This window comes from Choloepus didactylus, chromosome 2 (genome assembly GCF_015220235.1).
Source record: "Choloepus didactylus isolate mChoDid1 chromosome 2, mChoDid1.pri, whole genome shotgun sequence".
NCBI lineage: Eukaryota > Metazoa > Chordata > Mammalia > Pilosa > Megalonychidae > Choloepus > Choloepus didactylus.
This window is the reverse complement of record NC_051308.1, coordinates 21,580,175-21,606,966: the sequence shown is the minus strand read 5'-3', so window position 1 is coordinate 21,606,966 and position 26,792 is coordinate 21,580,175. Positions and strand designations below refer to the sequence as shown.

At 39.4% G+C, this 26,792-nt stretch overlaps 1 protein-coding gene across 7 annotated transcripts in view; it reads right to left on the bottom strand.

Annotated features, from left to right (window-relative positions):
• MTR (5-methyltetrahydrofolate-homocysteine methyltransferase) overlaps positions 1–26,792 on the bottom strand; it is a 145,255-nt gene that overhangs the window by 5,514 nt on the left and 112,949 nt on the right. For 6 of the 7 annotated variants that reach the window (XM_037821795.1, XM_037821824.1, XM_037821818.1 and 3 more), the window contains 7 exons: positions 22,017–22,098; positions 18,745–18,843; positions 17,638–17,713; positions 14,760–14,915; positions 12,892–13,088; positions 9,874–10,074; positions 8,941–9,133 (listed from right to left, as the gene is read on the bottom strand). In XM_037821795.1, coding sequence (XP_037677723.1) covers positions 8,941–9,133; positions 9,874–10,074; positions 12,892–13,088; positions 14,760–14,915; positions 17,638–17,713; positions 18,745–18,843; positions 22,017–22,098 — 1,004 coding nt within the window. Of the gene's footprint in view, positions 1–8,940; positions 9,134–9,873; positions 10,075–12,891; positions 13,089–14,759; positions 14,916–17,637; positions 17,714–18,744; positions 18,844–22,016; positions 22,099–26,792 lie in introns of those variants that run through there. The other variant, XR_005214586.1, reaches the window with a different exon arrangement.

Below are 26,792 nucleotides of genomic sequence, written 5' to 3'. Positions count from 1 at the left end.
CTATGGGGCAAGAACACTAGGGAGGCCCACCATCAGTGAAGAGTCAGTCCACAACCGCACTTAGAAAGAAAGGATACTTTTTCTTAGAATTTTAGAACCGAAAGGGACCATAAAGGCCATCTAGTCCAAGCCACTCATTTTATGGACAATGGAACAGCAACACAAAAGGTAAGTGCCTTGTCAAAGGTTGCCTAGATGGCTTATGGCAGAAATGCGACTCAAACCCAGATCTCATGACTCCTAGACAGTGCTTTCTGCTACCCCACATTCAACACAGCCTCACATGTTCACACTTAAATCTAGATTCCTTTAACTTTATCGGGTTTGACTGCATGCCTTTGATTAATCCCTCTAAAACTTGTGAACTTATACTGACTCATCTCAACTGTATCAACTATACAATAAAACTATACAACCATACAATATAATATATCAACTGTACAATAAAATGCTGATTAGCATTCTGGCAGCAACAATGCATATCCTGCTGAGCCGTGGGCCCCTGCCTCCTTTCTCAAAAGGACAAGTGCTAATTCCTGATTTTTCAACTATTTGAATCAATCCATGGAAAAAAACAGAGAATTATGGTTACAAAAGAAAATATAAACATTATTAACCTTGACTGGGTAAAAGTAGAGAGAGGAGAGCTGATGGGAGGGTAGAAACCCCACAAGACTGAGTATCCAGAGATCCTTCCAAAACCAATGGAATGTGAAATGAAGGTGAAATATGAATTAAGATGAAAGGTTATGAATGGAAGAATTAAAACAGAAACACACCTTTACTAGGAAAATGGAGCAGAAGAGGTATGGATGGGGTAGTATAAGTAAGGTAAGCTCCCATCTGTTACAGGTTAAGAGAAGATAACTAAATTTGATAAATTTGAAAATGGTGCTGTAAGAATATTATTCAGTGGTATGGAGATAAAATATCATATAAACAGCTGAAAGTGAGAAACGATAGGATCGGAAATGATTTCTTCTCACTATAAGCCCTTTCATAGTTTTAAAATTTTTAACCATATGTGCCATTACTTTGATAAAAATGTTTCTATTTAAAAAGAAAGAAACGAGAGGCGGGGCAAGATGGCAGACTGGTGAGCTGTATGTTTTAGTTACTCCTCCAGGAAAGTAGGTAGAAAGCCAGAAACTGCGTGGACTGGACACCACAGAGCAATCGGACTTTGGGCATACTTCATACAACACTCATGAAAACGTGGAACTGCTGAGATCAGCGAAATCTGTAAGTTTTTGCGGCCAGGGGACCCGCGTCCCTCCCTGCCAGGCTCAGGCCCGTGGGAGGAGGGGCTGTCAGCTCCGGGAAGGAGAAGGGAGAACTGCAGTGGCAGCCCTTATCGGAATCTCATTCTACTGATCCAAACTCCAACCATAGATAGACTGAGACCAGACACCAGAGAATCTGAGAGCAGCCAGCCCAGCAGAGAGGAGACAGGCATAGAGAAAAAAAAACAACACGAAAAACTCCAAAATAAAAGCAGAGGATTTTTGGAGTTCTGCTGAACATAGAAAGGGGAAGGGCCCTGAGGCGCATATGCAAATCCCGAAGAAAAGCTGATCTCTCTGCCCTGTGGACCTTTCCTTAATGGCCCTGGTTGCTTTGTCTCTTAGCATTTCAATAACCCATTAGATCTCTGAGGAGGGCCCTTTTTTCCTTTTTTTTTTTTTTTTTTTAATCCTTTTTTCTTTTTCTAAAACAATTACTCTAAGAAGCCCAATACAGAAAGCTTCAAAGACTTGCAATTTGGGCAGGTCAAGTCAAGAGCAGAACTAGGAGAGCTCTGAGACAAAACGCAATAATCCAGTGGCTGAGAAAATTCACTAAACACCACAACTTCCCAAGAAAAGGGGGGTGTCCACTCACAGCCATCATCCTGGTGGACAGGAAACACTCCTGCCCATCACCAGCCCCATAGCCCAGAACTGCCCCAGACAACCCAGTGTGACGGAAGTGCTTCAAATAACAGGCACACACCACAAAACTGGGCGTGGAGATTAGCCTTCCCTGCAACCTCAGCTGATTGTCCCAGAGTTGGGAAGGTACAGCAGTGTGAATTAACAAAGCCCCATTCAGCCATCATTTCAGCAGACTGGGAGCCTCCCTACACAGCCCAGCAGCCCAGAACTGCCCTGGGGGGACGGCACTCACCTGTGACATAGCACAGTCATCCCTCAACAGAGGACCCGGGGTGCACGGCCTGGAAGAGGGGCCCACTTGCAAGTCTCAGGAGCCATACACCAATACCAAGGACTTGTGGGTCAGTGGCAGAGACAAACTGTGGCAGGACTGAACTGAAGGATTAGACTATTGCAGCAGCTTTAAAACTCTAGGATCACCAGGGAGATTTGATTGTTAGAGCCACCCCCCCCCTCTGACTGCCCAGAAACACGCCCCATATACAGGGCAGGCAACACCAACTACACACGCAAGCTTGGTACACCAATTGGACCCCACAAGACTCACTCCCCCACTCACCAAAAAGGCTAAGCAGGGGAGAACTGGCTTGTGGAGAACAGGTGGCTCATGGACGCCACCTGCTGGTTAGTTAGAGAAAGTGTACTCCACGAAGCTGTAGATCTGATAAATTAGAGATAAGGACTTCAATTGGTCTACAAATCCTAAAAGAACCCTATCAAGTTCAGCAAATGCCACGAGGCCAAAAACAACAGAAAATTATAAAGCATATGAAAAAACCAGACGATATGGATAACCCAAGCCCAAGCACCCAAATCAAAAGATCAGAAGAGACACAGCACCTAGAGCAGCTACTCAAAGAACTAAAGATGAACAATGAGACCATAGTACAGGAGACAAAGGAAATCAAGAAGACCCTAGAAGAGCATAAAGAAGACATTGCAAGACTAAATAAAAAAATGGATGATCTTATGGAAATTAAAGAAACTGTTGACCAAATTAAAAAGATTCTGGACACTCATAGTACAAGACTAGAGGAAGTTGAACAACGAATCAGTGACCTCGAAGATGACAGAATGGAAAATGAAAGCATAAAAGAAAGAATGGGGAAAAAAATTGAAAAAATCGAAATGGACCTCAGGGATATGATAGATAATATGAAACGTCCAAATATAAGACTCATTGGTGTCCCAGAAGGGGAAGAAAAGGGTAAAGGTCTAGGAAGAGTATTCAAAGAAATTGTTGGGGAAAACTTCCCAAATCTTCTAAACAACATAAATACACAAATCATAAATGCTCAGCGAACCCCAAATAGAATAAATCCAAATAAACCCACTCCGAGACATATACTGATCACACTGTCAAACACAGAAGAGAAGGAGCAAGTTCTGAAAGCAGCAAGAGAAAAGCAATTCACCACATACAAAGGAAACAGCATAAGACTAAGTAGTGACTACTCAGCAGCCACCATGGAGGTGAGAAGGCAGTGGCATGATATATTTAAAATTCTGAGTGAGAAAAATTTCCAGCCAAGAATACTTTATCCAGCAAAGCTCTCCTTCAAATTTGAGGGAGAGCTTAAATTTTTCACAGACAAACAAATGCTGAGAGAATTTGCTAACAAGAGATACTTACTGCCCTACTGGAGATACTAAAGAGAGCCCTACAGACAGAGAAACAAAGAAAGGACAGAGAGACTTGGAGAAAGGTTCAGTGCTAAAGAGATTCGGTATGGGTACAATAAAGGATATTAATAGAGAGAGGGGAAAAATATGACAAACATAAACCAAAGGATAAGATGGCTGATTCAAGAAATGCCTTCACGGTTATAACGTTGAATGTAAATGGATTAAACTCCCCAATTAAAAGATATAGATTCGCAGAATGGATCAAAAAAAATGAACCATCAATATGTTGCATACAAGAGACTCATCTTAGACACAGGGACACAAAGAAACTGAAAGTGAAAGGATGGAAGAAAATATTTCATGCAAGCTACAGCCAAAAGAAAGCAGGTGTAGCAATATTAATCTCAGATAAAATAGACTTCAAATGCAAAGATGTTTTGAGAGACAAAGAAGGCCACTACGTACTAATAAAAGGGGCAATTCAGCAAGAAGAAATAACAATCGTAAATGTCTATGCACCCAACCAAGGTGCCACAAAATACATGAGAGAAACACTGGCAAAACTAAAGGAAGCAATTGATGTTTCCACAATAATTGTGGGAGACTTCAACACATCACTCTCTCCTATAGATAGATCAACCAGACAGAAGACCAATAAGGAAATTGAAAACCTAAACAATCTGATAAATGAATTAGATTTAACAGACATATACAGGACATTACATCCCAAATCACCAGGATACACATACTTTTCTAGTGCTCATGGAACTTTCTCCAGAATAGATCATATGCTGGGACATAAAACAAGCCTCAATAAATTTAAAAAGATTGAAATTATTCAAAGCACATTCTCTGACCACAATGGAATACAATTAGAAGTCAATAACCATCAGAGACTTAGAAAATTCACAAATACCTGGAGGTTAAACAACACACTCCTAAACAATCAGTGGGTTAAAGAAGAAATAGCAAGAGAAATTGCTAAATATATAGAGACGAATGAAAATGAGAACACAACATACCAAAACCTATGGGATGCAGCAAAAGCAGTGCTAAGGGGGAAATTTATAGCACTAAACGCATATATTAAAAAGGAAGAAAGAGCCCAAATCAAAGAACTAATGGATCAACTGAAGAAGCTAGAAAATGAACAGCAAACCAATCCTAAACCAAGTACAAGAAAAGAAATAACAAGGATTAAAGCAGAAATAAATGACATAGAGAACAAAAAAACAATAGAGAGGATAAATATCACCAAAAGTTGGTTCTTTGAGAAGATCAACAAGATTGACAAGCCCCTAGCTAGACTGACAAAATCAAAAAGAGAGAAGACCCATATAAACAAAATAACGAATGAAAAAGGTGACATAACTGCAGATCCTGAAGAAATTAAAAAAATTATAAGAGGATACTATGAACAACTGTATGGCAACAAACTGGATAATGTAGAGGAAATGGACAATTTCCTGGAAACATATGAACAACCTAGACTGACCACAGAAGAAATAGAAGACCTCAACCAACCCATCACAAGCAAAGAGATCCAATCAGTCATCAAAAATCTTCCCACAAATAAATGCCCAGGGCCAGATGGCTTCACAGGGGAATTCTACCAAACTTTCCAGAAAGAACTGACACCAATCTTACTCAAACTCTTTCAAAACATTGAAGAAAATGGAACACTACCTAACTCATTTTATGAAGCTAACATCAATCTAATACCAAAACCAGGCAAAGATGCTACAAAAAAGGAAAACTACCGGCCAATCTCCCTAATGAATATAGATGCAAAAATCCTCAACAAAATACTTGCAAATCGAATCCAAAGACACATTAAAAAAATCATACACCATGACCAAGTGGGGTTTATTCCAGGCATGCAAGGATGGTTCAACATAAGAAAATCAATCAATGTATTACAACACATTAACAAGTCAAAAGGGAAAAATCAATTGATCATCTCAATAGATGCTGAAAAAGCATTTGACAAAATCCAACATCCCTTTTTGATAAAAACACTTCAAAAGGTAGGAATTGAAGGAAACTTCCTCAACATGATAAAGAGCATATATGAAAAACCCACAGCCAGCATAGTACTCAATGGTGAGAGACTGAAAGCCTTCCGTCTAAGATCAGGAACAAGACAAGGATGCCCGCTATCACCACTGTTATTCAACATTGTGCTGGAAGTGCTAGCCAGGGCAATCCGGCAAGACAAAGAAATAAAAGGCATCCAAATTGGAAAAGAAGAAGTAAAACTGTCATTGTTTACAGATGATATGATCTTAGATCTAGAAAACCCTGAGAAATCGACGATACAGCTACTAGAGCTAATAAACAAATTTAGCAAAGTAGCGGGATACAAGATTAATGCACATAAGTCAGTAATGTTTCTATATGCTAGAAATGAACAAACTGAAGAGACACTCAAGAAAAAGATACCATTTTCAATAGCAACTAAAAAAATCAAGTACCTAGGAATCAACTTAACCAAAGATGTAAAAGACCTATACAAAGAAAACTACATAACTCTACTAAAAGAAATAGAAGGGGATCTTAAAAGATGGAAAAATATTCCATGTTCATGGATAGGAAGGCTAAATGTCATGAAGATGTCAATTCTACCCAAACTCATCTACAGATTCAATGCAATCCCAATCAAAATTCCAACAACCTACTTTGCAGACTTGGAAAAGCTAGTTATCAAATTTATTTGGAAAGGGAAGATGCCTCGAATTGCTAAAGACACTCTAAAAAAGAAAAATGAAGTGGGAGGACTTACACTCCCTGACTTTGAAGCTTATTATAAAGCCACAGTTGCCAAAACAGCATGGTACTGGCACAAAGATAGACATATAGATCAATGGAATCGAATTGAGAATTCGGAGATAGACCCTCAGATCTATGGCCGACTGATCTTTGATAAGGCCCCCAAAGTCACTGAACTGAGTCATAATGGTCTTTTCAACAAATGGGGCTGGGAGAGTTGGATATCCATATTCAAAAGAATGAAAGAGGACCCCTACCTCACCCCCTACACAAAAATTAACTCAAAATGGACCAAAGATCTCAATATAAAAGAAAGTACCATAAAACTCCTAGAAGATAATGTAGGAAAACATCTTCAAGACCTTGTATTAGGCGGCCACTTCCTAGACTTTACACCCAAAGCACAAGCAACAAAAGAGAAAATAGATAAATGGGAACTCCTCAAGCTTAGAAGTTTCTGCACCTCAAAGGAATTTCTCAAAAAGGTAAAGAGGCAGCCAACTCAATGGGAAAAAATTTTTGGAAACCATGTATCTGACAAAAGACTGATATCTTGCATATACAAAGAAATCCTACAACTCAATGACAATAGTACAGTCGGCCCAATTATAAAATGGGCAAAAGATATGAAAAGGCAGTTCTCTGAAGAGGAAATACAAATGGCCAAGAAACACATGAAAAAATGTTCAGCTTCACTAGCTATTAGAGAGATGCAAATTAAGACCACAATGAGATACCATCTAACACCGGTTAGAATGGCTGCCATTAAACAAACAGGAAACTACAAATGCTGGAGGGGATGTGGAGAAATTGGAACTCTTATTCACTGTTGGTGGGACTGTATAATGGTTCAGCCACTCTGGAAGTCAGTCTGGCAGTTCCTTAGAAAACTAGAGATAGAGTTACCATTCGATCCAGCGATTGCACTTCTCGGTATATACCCGGAAGATCGGAAAGCAGTGACACGAACAGATATCTGCACGCCAATGTTCATAGCAGCATTATTCACAATTGCCAAGAGATGGAAACAACCCAAATGTCCTTCAACAGATGAGTGGATAAATAAAATGTGGTATATACACACGATGGAATACTACGCGGCAGTAAGAAGGAACGATCTCGTGAAACATATGACAACATGGATGAACCTTGAAGACATAATGCTGAGCGAAATAAGCCAGGCACAAAAAGAGAAATATTATATGCTACCACTAATGTGAACTTTGAAAAATGTAAAACAAATGGCTTATAATGTAGAATGTAGGGGAACTAGCAATAGAGAGCAATTAAGGAAGGGGGAACAATAATCCAAGAAGAACAGATAAGCTATTTAACGTTCTGGGGATGCCCAGGAATGACTATGGTCTGTTAATTTCTGATGGATATAGTAGGAGCAAGTTCACAGAAATGTTGCTATATTAGGTAACTTTCTTGGGGTAAAGTAGGAACATGTTGGAAGTTAAGCAGTTATCTTAGGTTAGTTGTCTTTTTCTTACTCCCTTGTTATGGTCTCTGTGAAATGTTCTTTTATTGTATGTTTGTTTTCTTTTTAACTTTTTTTTCATACAGTTGATTTAAAAAAGAAGGGAAAGTTAAAAAAAAAAAAAAAAAAAGAAAAAGAAAAACAAGGGAAAAAAAAAAGATGTAGTGCCCCTTGAGGAGCCTGTGGAGAATGCAGGGGTATTCGCCTACCCCACCTCCATGGTTGCTAACATGACCACAGACATAGGGGACTGGTGGTTTGATGGGTTGAGCCCTCTACCACAGGTTTTACCCTTGGGAAGACGGTTGCTGCAAAGGAGAGGCTAGGCCTCCCTATGGTTGTGCCTAAGAGCCTCCTCCCGAATGCCTCTTTGTTGCTCAGATGTGGCCCTCTCTCTCTGGCTAAGCCAACTTGAAAGGTGAAATCACTGCCCTCCCCCCTACGTGGGATCAGACACCCAGGGGAGTGAATCTCCCTGGCAACGTGGAATATGACTCCCGGGGAGGAATGTAGACCCGGCATCGTGGGACGGAGAACATCTTCTTGACCAAAAGGGGGATGTGAAAGGAAATGAAATAAGCTTCAGTGGCAGAGAAAATCCAAAAGGAGCCGAGAGGTCACTCTGGTGGGCACTGTTATGCACACTTTAGACAACCCTTTTTAGGTTCTAAAGAATTGGGGTAGCTGGTGGTGGATACCTGAAACTATCAAACTACAACCCAGAACCCATGAATCTCGAAGACAGTTGTATAAAAATGTAGCTTATGAGGGGTGACAATGGGATTGGGAAAGCCATAAGGACCACACTCCACTTTGTCTAGTTTATGGATGGATGAGTAGAAAAATAGGGGAAGGAAACAAACAGACAAAGGTACCCAGTGTTCTTTTTTACTTCAATTGCTCTTTTTCACTCTAATTATTATTCTTGTTATTTTTGTGTGTGTGCTAATGAAGGTGTCAGGGATTGATTTGGGTGATGAATGTACCACTATGTAATGGTACTGTAAACAATTGAAAGTACGATTTGTTTTGTATGACTGCGTGGTATGTGAATATATCTCAATAAAATGAAGATTTAAAAAAAAAAAAAAAAGAAAGAAACAAGCCGCCTTCCTCCTGGGCACATACCTGTGACCTGCTCGATGTTGGCGAGCCTCCACATGGTGAGCTTCTCAGTGTGGTCAGGCTGGCTGGGGTACCCGGGAGCTGGGCGGATGCCCTTATACCGTATCCTTCGCAGGTCCGCGACATCCAGCTGCTCACTGCCACAGTACGCCCATAGTTCTTTGCGAACCCTTTCATGCAGCTCCTCTGCAAAGGCCTTGAACCCAAAGCACCAGGCATGCTTAGGCAGAGGGAGGAGACCCTAACAGAGTCCTCCCTCCACCCCCTGATCAAAGCCATCTGGGAGCAGCCTCCTGCACCTGGACCACACGGAAAATTTGACAAGAGGAGGCAGGCTGGATTCTTGACTCATTTGCACCTTCATTAGCTGCTCTATTGCTCAATTTTGGCCTCAAACTGGACAGTGAAGTATGATCTGAGGATTCTGGGCCCTTAAATTTTTAAGTATTTTTTCTGAGGGTCAGTCTACAACTTCAACTGACCCTAAAGAGAAGCTGGGACTATTATAGCTGCTATTTCCTTCACAGTTGGCCCCAGGAAAAGGGGAGATGACCACCCTATGGCTTAGACTACCCTGATTCTATACACAGGAACATGAAGAATCTATAGAACATACCAACATTAGAACAAGGGCCACGAAACAGAAATCTGTTTCTAATTTTTTGGGTTCCTCAGGAAAATGTCATATCACAGCAAGCAAAGGGAGGCTTCAGAAATGAGACAAACCGGTCACGGTTTTAAGGGTGATAACCAACTACGGCATTGTCAAAGGCTTTTCTTTGCCCAAAAGAGGATGTGTGAGAACAATTTGGGAATACATGATTTAAAAAGATGTGTAATATTAAAAAAAGAAAAGAGAACACGTGGTTTTCCGGGTGGGTTTGTTTCTGGTACTCGGTGCCTGGGTTCTGTTCTAGGTGCACTGTTGAGCCTCACCTCTGCCAGCCTGTCCCCCAGCGCCTTGACCATGATGCTGCTGTAGTCATCACACTCCTCCTCATAGGCCGCACTCAGCTCTTCAACCCCAAAGCAGGCCACGGAAAACAGGCCCAGGTAGTCACGGACGCCAGAGCCCAGAGGAGCTATGAAGTCCGAGAGGCAGTGGTAAGGATCTGTGCTGGAAGAGTCCTTCTCAGCCTTAAAAACCAGTGAACGGGTGGAGGAGGTCATTAGCCTGGACATGGCATCAACACATAATGGAAATTCACCTAGTACCATTCAAGATACATAAGCTTCATGAACAGGGATGTGTGTCTATTTTGTTCATTGTTACATTTCTAACACTTAGAATCATGCCTGATACATAGTGAACATTTAATAAATATTTGTTGAATAAACAAATAAAATGAGGTTTTAAAACATATATGACATGACATAACCTAGTCAAGAAACCAGTTAATTTTACTCATTCACACACTAACCAAACATTTACTCAGTGCCTACAGGCACTGTGCAAGGAACCAGAACCATAAACATTGTATTAAAAATAAATTATTTCCCCAAAAGTGTTTTGAAGTCAAGATCAAATTCCACCCTGGAGTTTTTTTTGACAGGTGCCCATTCAACATATAATCCTCCATTTTACATCACCAGAAGCCGTCCAACAAACTGCCAGGGTCAGCAACATACAGGCCACGTGCTGCTTGCCATGGATGGTGGTATTGCAGACAGCTATGGATGCCCCAGCACCAGTGTGAAAACAAAGAATTCAGCAGGATTTGCTTCTGGGATTCTCTCTACCAACCCAGGTACCTATCCTAACCCACTCTCCTTTTCAGCTGATGTCTGACTCGTCCTTCCTACTAAGCTGGCAATTAAGGTCTTATACAGATCACACAATGAACAGATAGTTGCTGAGAAGATAATAAGCTTAAAACCAATATTCACTGAGTGCTTACTATATGCCAGGCACTGTTCTAAGTGCTTTATATGAATTAAACCAATTTAATCCTTACAACAGTCTTGTGAAGTGAAGCAATACTACTGGCTCCATTTTACAGTCAAAAGTATGAGGCAGAGTGCTTAATCAACTAGCTCAAAGCCAAACAATGGCAGGACCAGGAAGCTGATACCACAACCAGTGCCACTCTTGACTACTACGTGGTACTGCTCAGGGACTGATCAATTAGTGAGGGGCCAATTCTGAAGCTCCAGAGCTATTTGCCAGCCCCAGAAAGAAGAGCAGCCTAGTTACACTGGGCAGAAAATAGTTAGGTGGCTGCAGGCAAGGAGATGTTTAATAAATGGTACATAGAAATGTCATAGAGCGTGATGACAGCTGTGCATGGAGGAACTGTTTTCCAGTTGTTTGCTGCCTATCAATTGTCCTTTGCTAACAGAAGCCAGAGTGGGAATACAAAGCTTCCCTGCACCACAGGGAGGGACAGGTCACAGAGACCCACAAGAAGACAGTGATCCGAGCCTATACAGAACAGAAGACTCCCAGAGAAATAAGTCACTGTGGTTAGAATTTTCCAGAGTGTAGCAGAAGAAACAGCAGAAAGAAATATGTCAGAACAGGTAATAGATGTGCATGGTCCAGTTCCCCTTTCCAGGGATTGTTAAAAAGGCAAACTCTGAGAACTCATTATAGCAAATGCCCTAGTACAGTTTATCACAGACTGAGCTGGGTCATGAATGGTGATGGACATAAAAAGAGATCAAAGGACACAGGACTTGAATGATCAAAGATCAAACCAGGGCAGAGGTTTTTTAGGTTAGTTATACCTATAAAAGAAAAGACACCAATTCCCTAGAGAGAAGGGACTGGCACTCACTATTAGAGCTCCACTACTGTGTATTCTTTTGCACCTGAGCCTCGTTGTATACAACAAGGATTGAGCTGTCCTCCTTTAACTCAATGATATCTGTTTAAGGTGTCAAATTTAAGAATCCCATTAGATATAGTTATGGTTAAATATCTGAATCAGGAGAACTCTAACTTATAAATGCAGTCAAGATGCTGGTACCAAAGGGAGTAAAGTACACGATTTGCACTCCTTACAGAGTCTGAGCACATCACACATCACACAAGCAGGAAGAAAAATGTCTGTCATTTTGGAATATATTGAGGTTGTGATAAAATGTATCACCATCACTTCTGAAGGGCTGAAAATGATAAACTTCGCAAAAATAATTTACTACAACCATTCTCTAAAGACTCTAGTGAATTCTATTCAAATTCTTGATTAGGACAACTACTTTTTATAGCAGCTAAAGGACAGCCATACGATATTTGAATTTTTAAAAGTGAGGGCATATAAGAGGGAGGAGCTGTGCCTGAGAAAAGCCCGTTATTCTGGTGCAGTGAAACAAAAGCCATCCGGGATGCAGATGAGGGGCTCTCCCCTCTATGCTGTGAAACTCTGGGCAATCTCCATCAGCCTTAATCTCCTCCTCTGTAAAATGGAAACATAAACTGCCTCACAACAGGACTTTGTGAAAATTAAACTGGATGGTATTTAAAGTACCCTACAAAGCACCTGGCAAATGGTAGACATTCAGCTAATGTTGGTTTCTCGTGTCTTCCCTTGAGAAAGGGAGCCACCAAACAGACTCTTTTTAAAAATACGAGACATATATGGAAACCAATGCTATTTGAATATGGGAAGGTTCTCTTATTTGAAAGATAATTAAAGACTGAGAACATTGATGTGGGAGCACCTGTGGCAGCAGCAATGTTTGTTATTCACCCGCTGAACATAACAAGCACCTCAACTTATGCTGTTGCCATAAGAGGCCCTGCCTCTCATGCCCATGTTGGCTCCTCTCCACCCACCTGACAAACGCCCAGGGCTCAAGCCTTTCATTGGTCATTTGGGGTGATGGAGGGAGGCAGAATCTATCATTGACACAAAGCCCAGATTTCTTATTTAATTCTTATTTATGTTTTGTTTAGTGCTTAAACCCCAAAATTAGAAGCAGAATATTAGCTGTCAATAATGCTTTCTTTACCTGTTGCCTTAAACCATAAAAGGTAGCTATTGGCTCTGCAGCCTGGGGCACTGCATCTTCTGCATACAAATGAATGTCATCTTGGACACTCTGTGCCGGCCAGAATCCAACCACACCTCTGGCTTGGAGCTTCTTTTGACTGATCAGTGCTTTCAGCATATTTTGGGCATCATCATAGACTTTTTTGGCCTCTTCACCTATTATGAAAATATAATAAGAATTAACTTAAATATGCCAATGATAAGCAGCAAAGAATGTTTCTTTTTAAAATCAATAGCCCTCTTTAGTTATTTATTCTCTTCAACTATTTCCCCTTCAAATGTTTCATCAATGTTTGTCATCAGCACAACTTAAGATGGCGGAGTTAGGGTTTAGTGGTTCCTGCTAAGTGCAGCTTGGACAGTCTGCTTCTCCTAGCTCAAGCCACTTAAATTTTTCCATTTAACAAAAGACAGAGAGCCAAATCTGTGGCTCCCCCAGTCTATGAGACAGAGAGAAAAAAGGTGTGCCAAATTCCTCAACCACTGACCTTCCTCATGCACACATAATTCCACTGACTTCACAGTGATCTCTCTGGACATGAAATAGGTTGGAAAGTGAAGTGTAACCCCAAACCCTTTTAAGTAGCTTTAGCACTGCTACTCAACGACCTCAGCTCAAGGGAGCAGAGAGAAGGGATTTTCGTTTGCACAGTGGAAGACAAGCTCTCGGAATACTCTCTCCTTGTTTCCATCTGTGTATTAGAAGACAGCTGCTCTTCTCACTCTGAGGAGCCAGCAGTGTTTTCAATTCATTCTGTCAAGCCATGGCCTGTCCAGCTTTGCAAGTGACTGCCAGATAGCTACTAAGGCTGCTCTACTGCTTGCCTGTCATTGCTCAAGGACAGCTTAGAATGGGAACTTCCTTTCCCCACTGCTGTACCCTGACTAGCTCTGAGATCTTCTGAGAGCCCCTCCATGAAACTGGCAGGAGGCCAGTTTTTCAGTCTCTTTTCAACCCTAATGCATTATTACCTTATCTCTATTTGTCCACTCCTCCATCTTGCTTTTATCTGGTTATTACCTAATCCTTTGAATGGTTTAGCATTGTGATCCTATGTCTACATCTTTGGGGGTGGGACTAGAAATACTCCCCAGGCACTCTATTTACAACATAGTTTATTTTTCCTTCATCATTAAACAATTAGCAGTTTATATACTTACTTCTCTAGCTCATCTCACAAAATTCACCTTCCTCATGATGCTCCAGCCACAATGGACTCCTTGCAGCTCTCCATATAGGCACATGTCTCTGTGCCTTCTCACTTACTGTCCTCTCTGTCTGGAATAACTTTTGCTTCAACACCACCTCACATCCTCAGTCCCAGTCTCAATAACCCCACTTAACCTTCAAAAAGCAGTTCAAACACCACCTCCTTCAGGAAGCCTTCCCTAACCTCCCAGTCTGAGGTACATCTCATCTCCCCTTGATGTTTCCCCAGAAGCCTGTGTTCAGCGCCACAGCAAGAGCTTGGCGTGCTGTTTGGGAACTACCCATTTACTTGTCAGCTGCAACCAGTAGTCAGTTATAAGAAGGCAGAGGATTATATTGTATCCTTTTGTATATCGTCAGTGCCCAATACAGAGCCTAGCATATAACTGATGTTAATAAACATTTATTAAAAGAATGAATAAACGAAATGCCAAATTTAGTCAATATGATAAGAACCTTAGCAGTTAAAAGATCATTAAAAAGCTGGGTAGGTAAACAAAAAGTTAGCTTTATCCTGCAAAACACAAATCCATTGCTCATCACCTATTCTTGTCTTCAAAGTCACAACACTATGTCATGAATATCAGAGGTAAAAAGGAAAAACTTACTGAACTAACCTACTGCTTTGTCATTAAATATCTTGGGAAAGCCTCGATTAGGGTATTTGCCTCGGAGTTGCCAGACATCAAAGAAAGGTTTCCAGTCGATGTAGTCCATCAGTTTCTGTAGGTCATAGTCTTCAAAGACTTTAGTCCCAATAAATGTGGGCCTCACTACAGGAAAGAAATGCAGGCTGTCAGGGCTGACACCGGGGGCCTGGTGCTGGGCACCCCTCCACACCGTGCACTGCCTAGGAGAGGCCTTCCTTTCCAGTGCTTTACTTGCTCTGTGGACTCCCACGCTCTCCCTCACTCCTGTCACCCGTAGGAGTTGTTTTACAAAGAGGGGAGCTTTAAATTATCTCAGAGAAGGAGTAATTTTGTGTCGAATTGTAAATAAAACTATTCTTCCCATGCAGCTGACTACATCATCCTTGGAAACTCCTCCCTCAACCCTTCCACCCCCACCACCTGCCCAAGAAAAAAAGCTTAATTTTCACTTACATAAATTAAGAATATAATAAAATAAAGACCACTGCAGAAAGACATATAAAGTAAGCCATTCATATAAGGTCTAAAGCCACGAAGCAATTATGTATATACAGTCAACTGATACACATGCATATAGTGAAAGTATAAGGAAATGCAGGGAAATGAAGCATCAACTTCAGGATTGCGCTTATTTTTGCAGGGCAGAGAGAAGAATGTGATCAGGGAGGGGTACACAGGGGACTTCTACTACATATGTATTGTTTCATTTTATTAAAACAGGGTGGAAGTTTATTTCTTAAGCCAGTGGGTATACATGGATGTTCAACATATTACTCTTTATACTTTTTCATCAGTCTAAAAGATTTCATGCTTTAAATATTGGTAAAGACTGCAGAGACAGACGGCGTTCTGGGCTTCCCTGGGACAGTAATACTGTCCCACCCCATCATGTGGCTGGAGGTCAGGCTAGAGTCAGAAGTGCTGACTCCACTGCTGGCTATGATTATATTCCTCACGTATCTCAGTTTCCTGATCTGTAAAGTATGAATCAGAGAACATCCTATGCTCCCAATCTCAGGTGTTCTAGGATGGATACTCTCACAAGTACATTTTTCTCTCATCTGATGGTAAAAGTGAGAGGTTAAGTGCATAGGAAAAGAAAAACGTGAATAGCCTATTAATTTTGTCTAAAATCTCTACCTTTTCACATTTGTTCATGGTAACTCTTTCCTATTTGTTCCTTGACATCTTTCTACTGCACAGGATAATCCCTTCTTTGTAAACATTCTATTATATTGCTTTTTTGGGTAACAAAGTCTATATAGTCCCCTTAGTAGAGAACCTAAAAAGAAAACATAGATATCCTTCTGGAAGTTTATCCTTTCTAGAAATGCAAGGAGAAACATCCTGTTTTGTAGGAATTAAAGGAAGCTCTTTATATTAGAATAAGCTTGTTTTCCAGAGTTTAAGATTTGTTTGCGGTTTTACCTCCAAGGACTTTGAGTGAAGAAGCCTACTTTCTCCTTTTACCTACCTCTAGAAACTACCCCAGGACTGGATTATCCTCAAAAAAATTTCTGAGGGAGGCCCCTCTGAAAGCAGGTAAAGAGCCTTTCAATGGGCCCACATTGGGGATTTAAAGTGGGGCCACTCAAAATGTGTTGCCACAGCTGGCCTCGCACAACCACATGCTTTCAGGACACTGCCCCAGTATATTTTTTAGATGCTGGACTTGGTTAAAATAGACTTAACCTTGTACTATTACTTCAGTTTCATAGTGAAAGGTAAACAGCTAATAATAATAGTTTAGAACTATACAGTGATTTATATTTTTCAAAAGTTTTCACATAGTATCCTATTTTATCTTCACAATATTCCCATACAGTTTACTCCTTTTTTAAAAATTAAAAACTGTCACAAGTGGGAATAAGATTTTCAGGGTCACTCAGTGAATGAGAGTCAGCAGCAAAGATGGGATTAGTAGCTGGGTCTCCCGACTCCCAATCTAGCACCCTCTCCACTAAACCACACTGAACTCAGTGGAAATGAAATTAGAGCCAAGAATACCTGTATCTCCAGTTTAATGCTCTGAACTCTGCTGAGCATTTGTAGAACACAGATGTCATGGGCAACAAATGCTGTTTTGAGATATTACTTTGGAAATAAGGATTCAAGTAATATAACCTCTGTTCATCGTGTCTAGGTTTTACATTTGTACCTCATGCCTCTTTGAGCCTCTCAAAACATCTCACATATTTCACTCCCTTGTGAACACTTATTTAAGGCAGAAAAGACGGCTAGAAATAAAAAAAGGGAAGAAATAAAAAAAGAGGGAAGCATCCAGAAAGAGAATGGAAGAGAAAATAAGAAATAGGGGATCCTGCCTTTGCTGAAATGTTTTAAAAATCTGGAAAATGCTGAGGCGTTTTCAATTTCACACATTCCATGTTGGTACCTGGGCCTGTCCGAGACCTAGGCCACCTCAGTTATGGCACCACCTACACAGGTCTACAGAACTTGTTTGCAAGCTGCAAGCACAACACCAGGGAAAGAACATGGGTTTAGAAGGCAGACAGATCAAAGATAGAATCCTAGTAACTTTTTAAGTTATTAAACCTCCTGATATTCAGTTTCCTCAAATTAAAGTAGGGACAATACCCAGAATCAATACAGAGTTGTCTGAAGGACTCAGTGGGATTGGTGTAGGTAAATCTCAGGACAGTGTTTGGCATATGATAGGCTCCCCATAAATAGTACCTATTTATTTACTTTTATTTTTCAATCATCATTGGCATCATCATCAGACATAATTAAGAGTTACCAGCTGCCTGTTTAATTTTATACTCCCTTCACCATATTACATGTTATTAAATGCAGTCTTTTCCTAACCAACCATCAAACAGACCTGGATGAGGTTCTGACAGCCAATCAATTTGAAAACCACTTTTTCTCGCTTGACTTAACGTTAAGTATCTTCTCTCCTATTAAAAAAAAAAGTTAATTAGTCAAGCCTCTTCACTTTCCATCAGCTACTACGAAAGCATGTTCAAGAAATCCAGAACATTAAGTTTTGAAGGAAAACAAATACTTTTATTAATGAAAATTCTTATTGTAAAAAGCTCTTCCTTTTCCATCCATTATGGCTTTGCATCAGTAGGAGAACAACAATAAAGAGTCAATAAACATCCATTAAATGTTGATATAAAAATATAACGTTAATTGTGAGGTAAGAAAAGTAATAGAGGTATCCCAGCCTGTACTTTCAGAACACCTGAGGCTGGGGTGTTAACTGGCTTGCATCCAACTCTCTAGAGCCACAAGGCAGAACTAAGAAACTGTCAACTGTGGGCAAACTTAGGAAGGGGGGAAAAAAGCCAAGTATAGTCTCCTGGGTTAGTCAGCATCTCCAAAATGTTTGTTTTCTTTGTGATGTTATCTCATTTCAATTGCCTAACAATCCCAAGATGTCCTCAGAAAAGCCCTGTAGGCAGATAACCAGGGAGAAATATCCCAATGGCTTCTCTAGAGTAATTATATCCACTCTTTGATTCACTGAAGCTTATCTAGAGAGATGGTTCCTGAAACATTACTTCTGCACAGTCAATGTTAAGCAACTCTAGGGGAGAAGCTTCCAGTGGTCCTTTGTCTTCATTTTCTTCCATTATTTCCTCAAGAATAAGGACTTCTGGGAATCATTTCAGTATACTGTTTAAGTTCCTGTTTTTCCTGCTGGGTATGAGCTCATGTTTTATTCATGTGGTATCTAGCACAGCAACTAACACCTACTGGGCACCCAATAAGTTGTTGGCTGAAGTAATAAAATTGATTTTAATGTAACAAAAATTATTGAGCACTTAGACACTGAAAGAATTCTGATTTAAACTAGAAAATAGGACTTCTCTAAAATGATATTAAATCTTTACCCTCCTCAAAACAGGAAATGAAGGCATGATATAAACTGTTGGATAATTTTATTACCAAAAACAAGCAAGGACCTGTTTCTTTCACTTACCTTGAGAGACTCATAATGGTCCTGTCTAATATCTTCATATTCTTCCATGATTTCCTCAAAGTAGTCATCTTTTAGATTTTCATCTAATAGTTGAGAACACTGAAAATGCAAGATAAAATTCAATAACCACAGAGCAACAAAACAAGGTTAAAAATGTGTGGTAATGGTTAATTCTGGTGGCACCTGCTTCAGAAAACTTTCCCTAATATCATTTCCTTTCCCTTCACCAATTTTGCTAATTCCTGCCTGGGTATGCAGTAAAGGGTCAACTCAACAGGCTTGGGATATTCAATCCTTGTACATTCCAGAGAAAACACTGGCCCTTAGCTGGCTCCTAAGAAAAAGCCTTTAAGACCTTGGAATATCCTGTTTATTACGAGTATCTTTGTATACTTGGGGCCCTGGGCCATATAAGGTAGTCTATACTAACAATGTGATTTATGGTGGGGGTACTGTGCCACACTGTATCTATGTTACTGTATCTATGGAGACTGAGTTACTAAGGTCAGTCATATGGGTGATCCAAGTCTATGTGATGGGCCTCAATAAAAACCCTGAGAACTAAGACTTGGGTGAGCTGCTCTGGTTAGCAATAGTCTGTGTGTGTTGTCACACATCATGACTGGGAGAATTAAGTGCTGTCTGTACAACTCCACTGGGAGAGGACAACTGGAAGCTTGCATCCAGTCTCTCCCTGGACTCCACCTGATGATGTGCCTTTTGCTTTTGCTGATTTCAATCTGTATCCTTTGGTTGTAATAAACCATAATTGTGAATCTAACAGTTTTTCTGAGTTCTATGAATCCTAGCAAATCACTGAACTTGAGGGAGGTGTTGGGGATCCCCAATATACTTGGTTAGGTACCTTTCTTCAGGGTTTCACAGATATGCTGTGCATTACTGCACTTACCAAAGGCTTTTAGTAGTAAGTATCTACTTCCTTTACTAGAAGATAAGCTCTTTGAAGGCTTGGATCAGACATTAACTATCTTCATATCCCTGGTACCTAATTCAGTGCCTGGCCCATACAAAGTGCAGCCTCACAAATATTTACTAAAGGAATGAGATTAATCTCCATAGTCAGCAGGTCATGGGGTTAAAGAAATGTGATCTGTTAAAATAAGAAGGGAAATCAATGATCTGCAAATTTTGAGGGTACTCGATAAATTGTAAAACTACAATTGTTTACGACTATGCTTATCAGGACGAATAACTACCATCAAAGTTCAAAATAAAATTACAAAGAAAGAAGAAATGGCTGTTACTGATCACATCAGTTCAAAAATCACAGCACTGCTTCATCCCTGAATTCTCCAATGGGACTGCCTAAAACATGAAAAAGCAGAGAAGCTAATTATCATCATCTGAAATTGAGGAAGTTAAACTGGATGATGGCCAAAGTACCTACCAGCTTTATTAGTCTATAATTCTATGTGAATTTTCTAAGTATCTCTAGTAACAATCCAATCACCTATGAGTTGGTAAAACATAAAATCACTTTGTTAAGGAATATGATCAGAAAAGGCTATTGTGGAAAGCCTAAAAATAAAAAATAGGTTTCCAAATGATGTTCACACCACAGAGAATTTCCTAGGCTTGTAGTAAACTTGCCTTGGTGGAATCCTTAGCTGGAGAACCAAGCAGAACTAAACGAGGACAACAAGGCCATGCCCTTCTGAGCTCCCCAGAGTACATGTAACCACTGTTTGCATTCTGCTAGCTTATAAATGCTGAGAAAGCAAAATTCGGGTTTCCTTAAAATCTGAAGAAGTAATTACAATACCCTGATACAGGCACACTATTAAATAGACAGAACAGAACCCCACAGTTTGCTGGCACCTTCCACACCCCTGCCTCTTCCTCCCAGAGCCATAGTGACAAGCCAACTGAGATGAATTACCATTCCTGCCCAATCTGATTTGCTTGATGAAAACAAATTCATGGCCAATATAGGGGCTGATCTACATGATCCTTCCACCAAAAAAAATAAATAAATAATCAAAGTCCATCATAGTGGTTGCATGCCAATCACTGAGATATATTATAGCTCTTATTTTCTTTCTTTTATTTTCCCAAGAGAGCACCTTTACCTGCTATCAGAGTAGTCAGAAAACATGAGAAGCAAAAGAAGACATAATAAACTGAAAAAATACTTTACAATTTAAAAAGAACTAAATATTGACAACTTATTTTTTTATTAAAGAAGAAAGAAAAGCAAATAGCACCTGCAGGTTTAAATCTCCAACCATTAAGTAGTTGCTTACACTTTAGAATCTTTTCAACTATTAGACAGTTATCTAAAGCATGGTCCTGTTCCATGTTCATTTCAGTTACTTCAAAACACCCCGAAACAACCACCAACATAAGTTATACCTTTCATTCCTGAAAAGTGTCACTAACAATTACCCAAATCTGACTTATGTTTGAGTTATTTTAAAAAGTGACCATTTCTTTGTTTATGAAAAGAGTCAACCAGTGCTGGCTGCCAGGCTGGACCAAATTGTCAACAAGCACAAATACATAAAGCCTAGTCCTCTGCCTGGCTTTCAGTGAGGTCCATACTCTGTTAACTCTTTCAGTTTGGCTAAAACAAACTTGAAGACCAATGAACCACATGATCTCTTAGATTCCCTCAAGGTATTATACTCTATTATTCAGTGAAAATAATGAAGCATATAATAAGACAGGACTTTAAGACGTGGGCCTCAATGAAAAAGAAAAGCAGGGAAAGACACTTGAGCATGTTGTATATAACAGTCACTGAGAAACAGACTCTATTATTCTGGGGTTGAATGTCTAGTGAATGTTTTTCTGTCTTTGGGTAGGGTCAGTGGGCCCATTCTAAAGTTAAGTGTTTTTTCTATCTGGAAATAGGTCATGTTTAAAATTCTATATTCCTTTAACTCTGACAGCAGTGTCAAGTAAGTGTATATTTACATTTGCAAAGAGCTGAAATATCTCTCTCTGGGTTGATGCCAATGTCAAAGGTGTTTTTTTTGGTGCCATTCCTCTGTTACTCAGACCAGCACATCTGGCTGCTTAATTCAGTAAATGGTATTTGAAAGCACAGAACATAGTCATCTGGATCTCCTTTCAGCAAAGCAGACATTGCAATAGCATTATTGTAAAGCATGGACTGCTTTTTTACATTTTTTAAAACATAGAATTGGACAAAAATAAATAGAAGATCTTCAACAATACCCTGAATTCTTAATGCTCTCTTTGTTCTCTTAGGAATATATCTGAAATAGAATATAAGACTTCATACTTACCACGACCACACTCTTGGATGCATCCAGGACATGGATTACAGGGGCACTGTATCTTGGAGCTATTTTAACTGCTGTGTGGGTTCTGAAAAGAGGGGGTCGGGAAGAAAAACATATCCATCAGCACTGAGAGTTCCTACACAACTCTTGTTCAGAACCATTAGAAATAATATGTTTCTACAGTGCTTTCCAGAGAAAGATTTCAAGGTACTCACAAATACTGAACTTCAGATTTCCCTTGTAAAACAAGAATGACTTTCCTTTTTTTGTTTGTTTGTTTGTTTGCTTGAAGATGGGGAAACCAAGATGAAAAGACATGAACTGTTTGGCTCAGGCTACAAAGAACTCTGTGACAAAATGGGAAAGACCTTGTCTCCAGCTTTCTGCCAACTGGGTACCAACCCCATGACCTCCTGCTCACTAGCGGTTTGTCTGAACTAAAGGAGGCAACCAGTCCCAGGCAATTACACTTTGCTTCAAAAAGGTTGAATTGAGTTTCTTCCAACAAATGAACTGGGATACCAGCCAGACTCCTGAAGAATCAGGAACTTAGCAGAGGAGTCAGTGTCACCAGAGGACACTGCTCTTTAATTGCTGCTTCATTATTGATGGGAGATGCCAACACTTGTTGGCCTCAACCCCACCCTGTACTTTCAGTAAGGAACCCAAGACCCAAAATGCAATACAAAACAACAAAGAGGCAAAAGCAACAAAAATATTTTATACTGAGATTGGCTCAGCCCCAAATCCCTATTGCCAAACTTGAAAATGTTAGTACTGGAGAAGAAACACCCTTTAATCCTTAAAATGACCTAATTAACTAAAGTGCAAAACAAATTTGCCCTCTGATTACTGAATGATTATAGCAAAAGCGTAGGCTACATATCTGCTATTTCATTATAGAACACAACAAATTAAAGTGAGAACTGAAAATGTAGGCACATTTCCTTACTGTAGTTAAACCGAGGCCCTAACGATGGCACTGGAAGTGTGGTCTTTGTCATGATTTCTTTATAGAAGGGGGGAAACAGTAGTTTCCACAATACTCATGCAGAGCTTTCCAGTCTTCTCTCCTTCTTTCTTCCCCAAAGTAGCAGTACTCTACCAAGTTAGGTAACCTCACATTTTTTCCCTCAACTAAAATGTATTCTTATTTGGACAGATGTCCAGAATATACTATTATATGAGGGAAAAAAATAGCAGAACAATGTGTTTAGTACGATTCCAATGCCATCGCCCTCAACCTGCCCCAATAAAGCACTGTATATATAAGTTCCTGTATACTTGGGGAAAAAACACAGAGGGAGATACATCAAAGTGTCAACACTGGTTATATTGGGGTTAGAGGTGGGACTGAAAGTGGGAAGGAATAGACTCTTTTCACTTTACATGCCACTGAATTGTTTGACATGTTCCAATAAGCATGTATGACTGAAGTAATTTTTGTAAAACCAAGAAAATTAAAGGTAAAATATGTTAATGTGTTTTTAATAGGCTTCTCATGGATGGCTCTAAAAACTCATCCATAAGGAGACAGACAAGACCAAGAAGAGTTAACCTGTTCCTTCTTTCCAAAAGTATCTCCATATGAAAACAAGAAGCAAAAGACTAAAGCCTTAAATTACAAGAACAGAGCTAAAAAATTGAAGTTCAGGTATAAGTCAGTTCATGCAAGAGACATCTTTTGGGTTAGGAGGCTGGAATGTAGAGAAGCAAAAGGAGCCCAACCATGGGCCTGGAACAGCCAAATGAACTCCACTGCCTTCTGAGGACTGTCTTGTGCCTGCTGTGGTACACAGAAACGAGCAAGATCGCTTGGGTATTTCAAACAGCAGGAAAGGTTATAAAATAGAAGCTGCTCTCAGTTTCAAAACAGAACATAAGTCAGACTAAGCTTGCTTTCTCTTCTTCCAATAGGAAGCTCCTTGAGCACAAGAATATACCTCAGTAGTTAATTCTTCATGGAGCTCTCAAAAAAACATTACTTTAAGCCAGACGTAAAGTAGCTTAGATGACTTTTCTTTTAATGAGAACCAGTACAATCTTAAAACCAACACAACATTTACTAAGCATTCAATAGGGTTCTCAGGGCAATTTTAGCCATTTTCTCTTTGATGGTATTTAGCACAAGGGCACTGAGAAGAAATTGTTGGAATCCACTATTAAAAAATAAATAAAAGCAATTTGCAGCATAAAAATTAGAGTTAGATGAACAGAGGCATCAAATTTGAGCAATGCTTCTGGTTTCCTTATTGGTTGATACTGATTTCATTTTCTTTCTTCTTGTAAGCTTCTTTAGATGGAAGATTTCATTCTGAAATCTGAGAAGATGCAAAACATCTGAATCTTTCCTCCCTACATAACAAAAGCAAAGGGCTAAAATCTGGGGGTAAATCTCAGATCCTGCCTCTGCTAAATCATTCCCATTTAGGATTTACTTAGTCATCTCCCATACTTGCCAAATGGTCATGACAGTGTTAAGCTCAAAAGAAAAAAAATCTGAGATCTTTTTAAAACACTCTGAAAAACAGCAAGCACTCCAAGCATTTATTTCATATCAGACCTTATTCCAGAAATTACTTAAGGAATTTTACATAAATACATCATAACCAAGTAACTTAAATTTGATGAGGACAATGGGTAAAAAGGAAAATAATGAGGAAAAAATTAAAATGAAATCGGGAGTGAGATTAGCATATAAATTCACTCCATGAAATCCTACACACAGGCCTAAGCTCTAAGCTTCCCTGCGGTCAATGCAAAGAGAAAAGTAAACTCAGTTATGTAATTTGTCATCTTACTTCTCAGAATTTACAAAAACAACACCAACCAACAAACACCTCAGAAAATTACTTCTAGCTTTGAATAATTGACTTTCTGCTGAATTCTTCAAAGTAAGTTACCCCAAAATAATTGAAAAACCTTTTTGTAGTTATTGGCTATAAACCAGTTAAAAACTGAGAGCATACTGCCAGATGGTACGCCCTTGAGAAGTTCTGCAGCTCTTCCCTCTCATGGCTAACTAGCTGGGATGGATATAATTCCATTAGTTATTTCTAGCTTGTGACACCAAACCCCATCTATATTATAGATAGAATAATATTCAATATAGAATATTCAGTTTTCTTGAATAATATTGTTTTCTATTCTCTTATAGGTGCAGATTTTAAAAAGAGATACTCCAAGCACATTTCTCTCATATTGGACCCCAAACCTGTAAAATTCTTTCTCTCTCTCCAAGAATCCACCCACTGGATAGACGTAAACCTCATTTAGAGTGTTTTGGGGTTATAGTTCTAATTCTGCCATGCGACTGCAGGGCACTGATGTCTGGAAAGGTTGTGAGGGTCTAGCCCCTTAGATAAGTGCTTTTGTAAAAACTTGGGAGTCCTGAGCTATCATCTGCTCGAATACACTTAGCAAAAGAAGGAACTGAGCCACCAATGAGGGGTTCGACAGGACTAAACAAAGGTAATAATTAGGGCTCTCAGAGGGCTTCTGAGATATTAAAAGTCCTGAATGCTTTCTAGTAAAGCTGCTGTCCTTGAAGTTAATGGCTATCTTATATAGACACAAAAAGCACTAACCATTAAGGGAAGAGACTGATAAATCAGACTTCATAAAAATTAAGTTTAATCTTTTAAACCTAGGTTTCAAAAACATAAAAATTTAAGTTTGATTTAATGAAGTAGTGTCTTCGGATATTCAAAGATGCCACTAAGAGACAGTGAAAAGGATAACTAGATTGGAAGAATCTATTTGCAATACATATTTATCATAAAAGACTTGTATCCAGTATAAAGAATAAACACAAAAAAAGACATTACTACACACCCACTAAAATAGACAAAATTGAAGAGGATATAAAATAACTGAAACTCTCATAATTGCTGGTGGGAGTGTAAATGGATACAATAACTTTGGAAAACCACCTGGTAATATCTAATGAAGATGGATCATATGGATATCCTATGACCCATAATTTTGCTTCAGGGCAGAAATGCATACATATGTGTACTAAAATTCATATATAAGAAGGTTCATAGCCACACCCTTTGTAATAGCCCCAAACTGGAAAAATCCAAATGTGTACTAACAGCAGAATGGATAAATAGGTCATGGTATATTATACAATGGAATACTATCCCACAATGAAAAAAAAAAAAAAACAAATGAAAAACTACTGCATCAAAAAGGTTGGATCTCACAGACATGATATTGAGGGAAATTAAATTTCACATGGAAAAATACATATGATATGATTCCATTTATAAAAAGCTGAAAAGGAAGCAAAACCAACCTATGGTGGTAGGAGACAGAACAGTGAGACCTACCTTCACTGGAAAGGATGACTAAGTGGAGGAACAAGGGAGGTTCCTAGCGTACCATTAATGTTCTATTTCTTGATCTGGGGATGGTTCCATGGGTGGGTTCACTTTTGTAAAAACTCATCAAATTGTACACCTATGATTTGTGTACTTTACTACGTGACTGTTTATCAGACAAAGAAAATCGATTTTTTTTGTAATAACATGAAGAGATGGTGGGTGATTTCTTATCTGATTAGTTCTAAGTGGATATATATCAGGTTTTAAAATGGTGAGAGTCATTTATGGCTGATTTTTCCAATGATGTACCTTGAAAGCCCAGTCATGTTGCTTTGGAAGACACTTCTGAATTTTTTTTTTTTTTTTGAAAGCCTCTTTAATCTGATGGTCATGACTTAAGAGATACAATACAATGGACTATTTGGTAATGTTCCAATTTGTACAAGTAGCA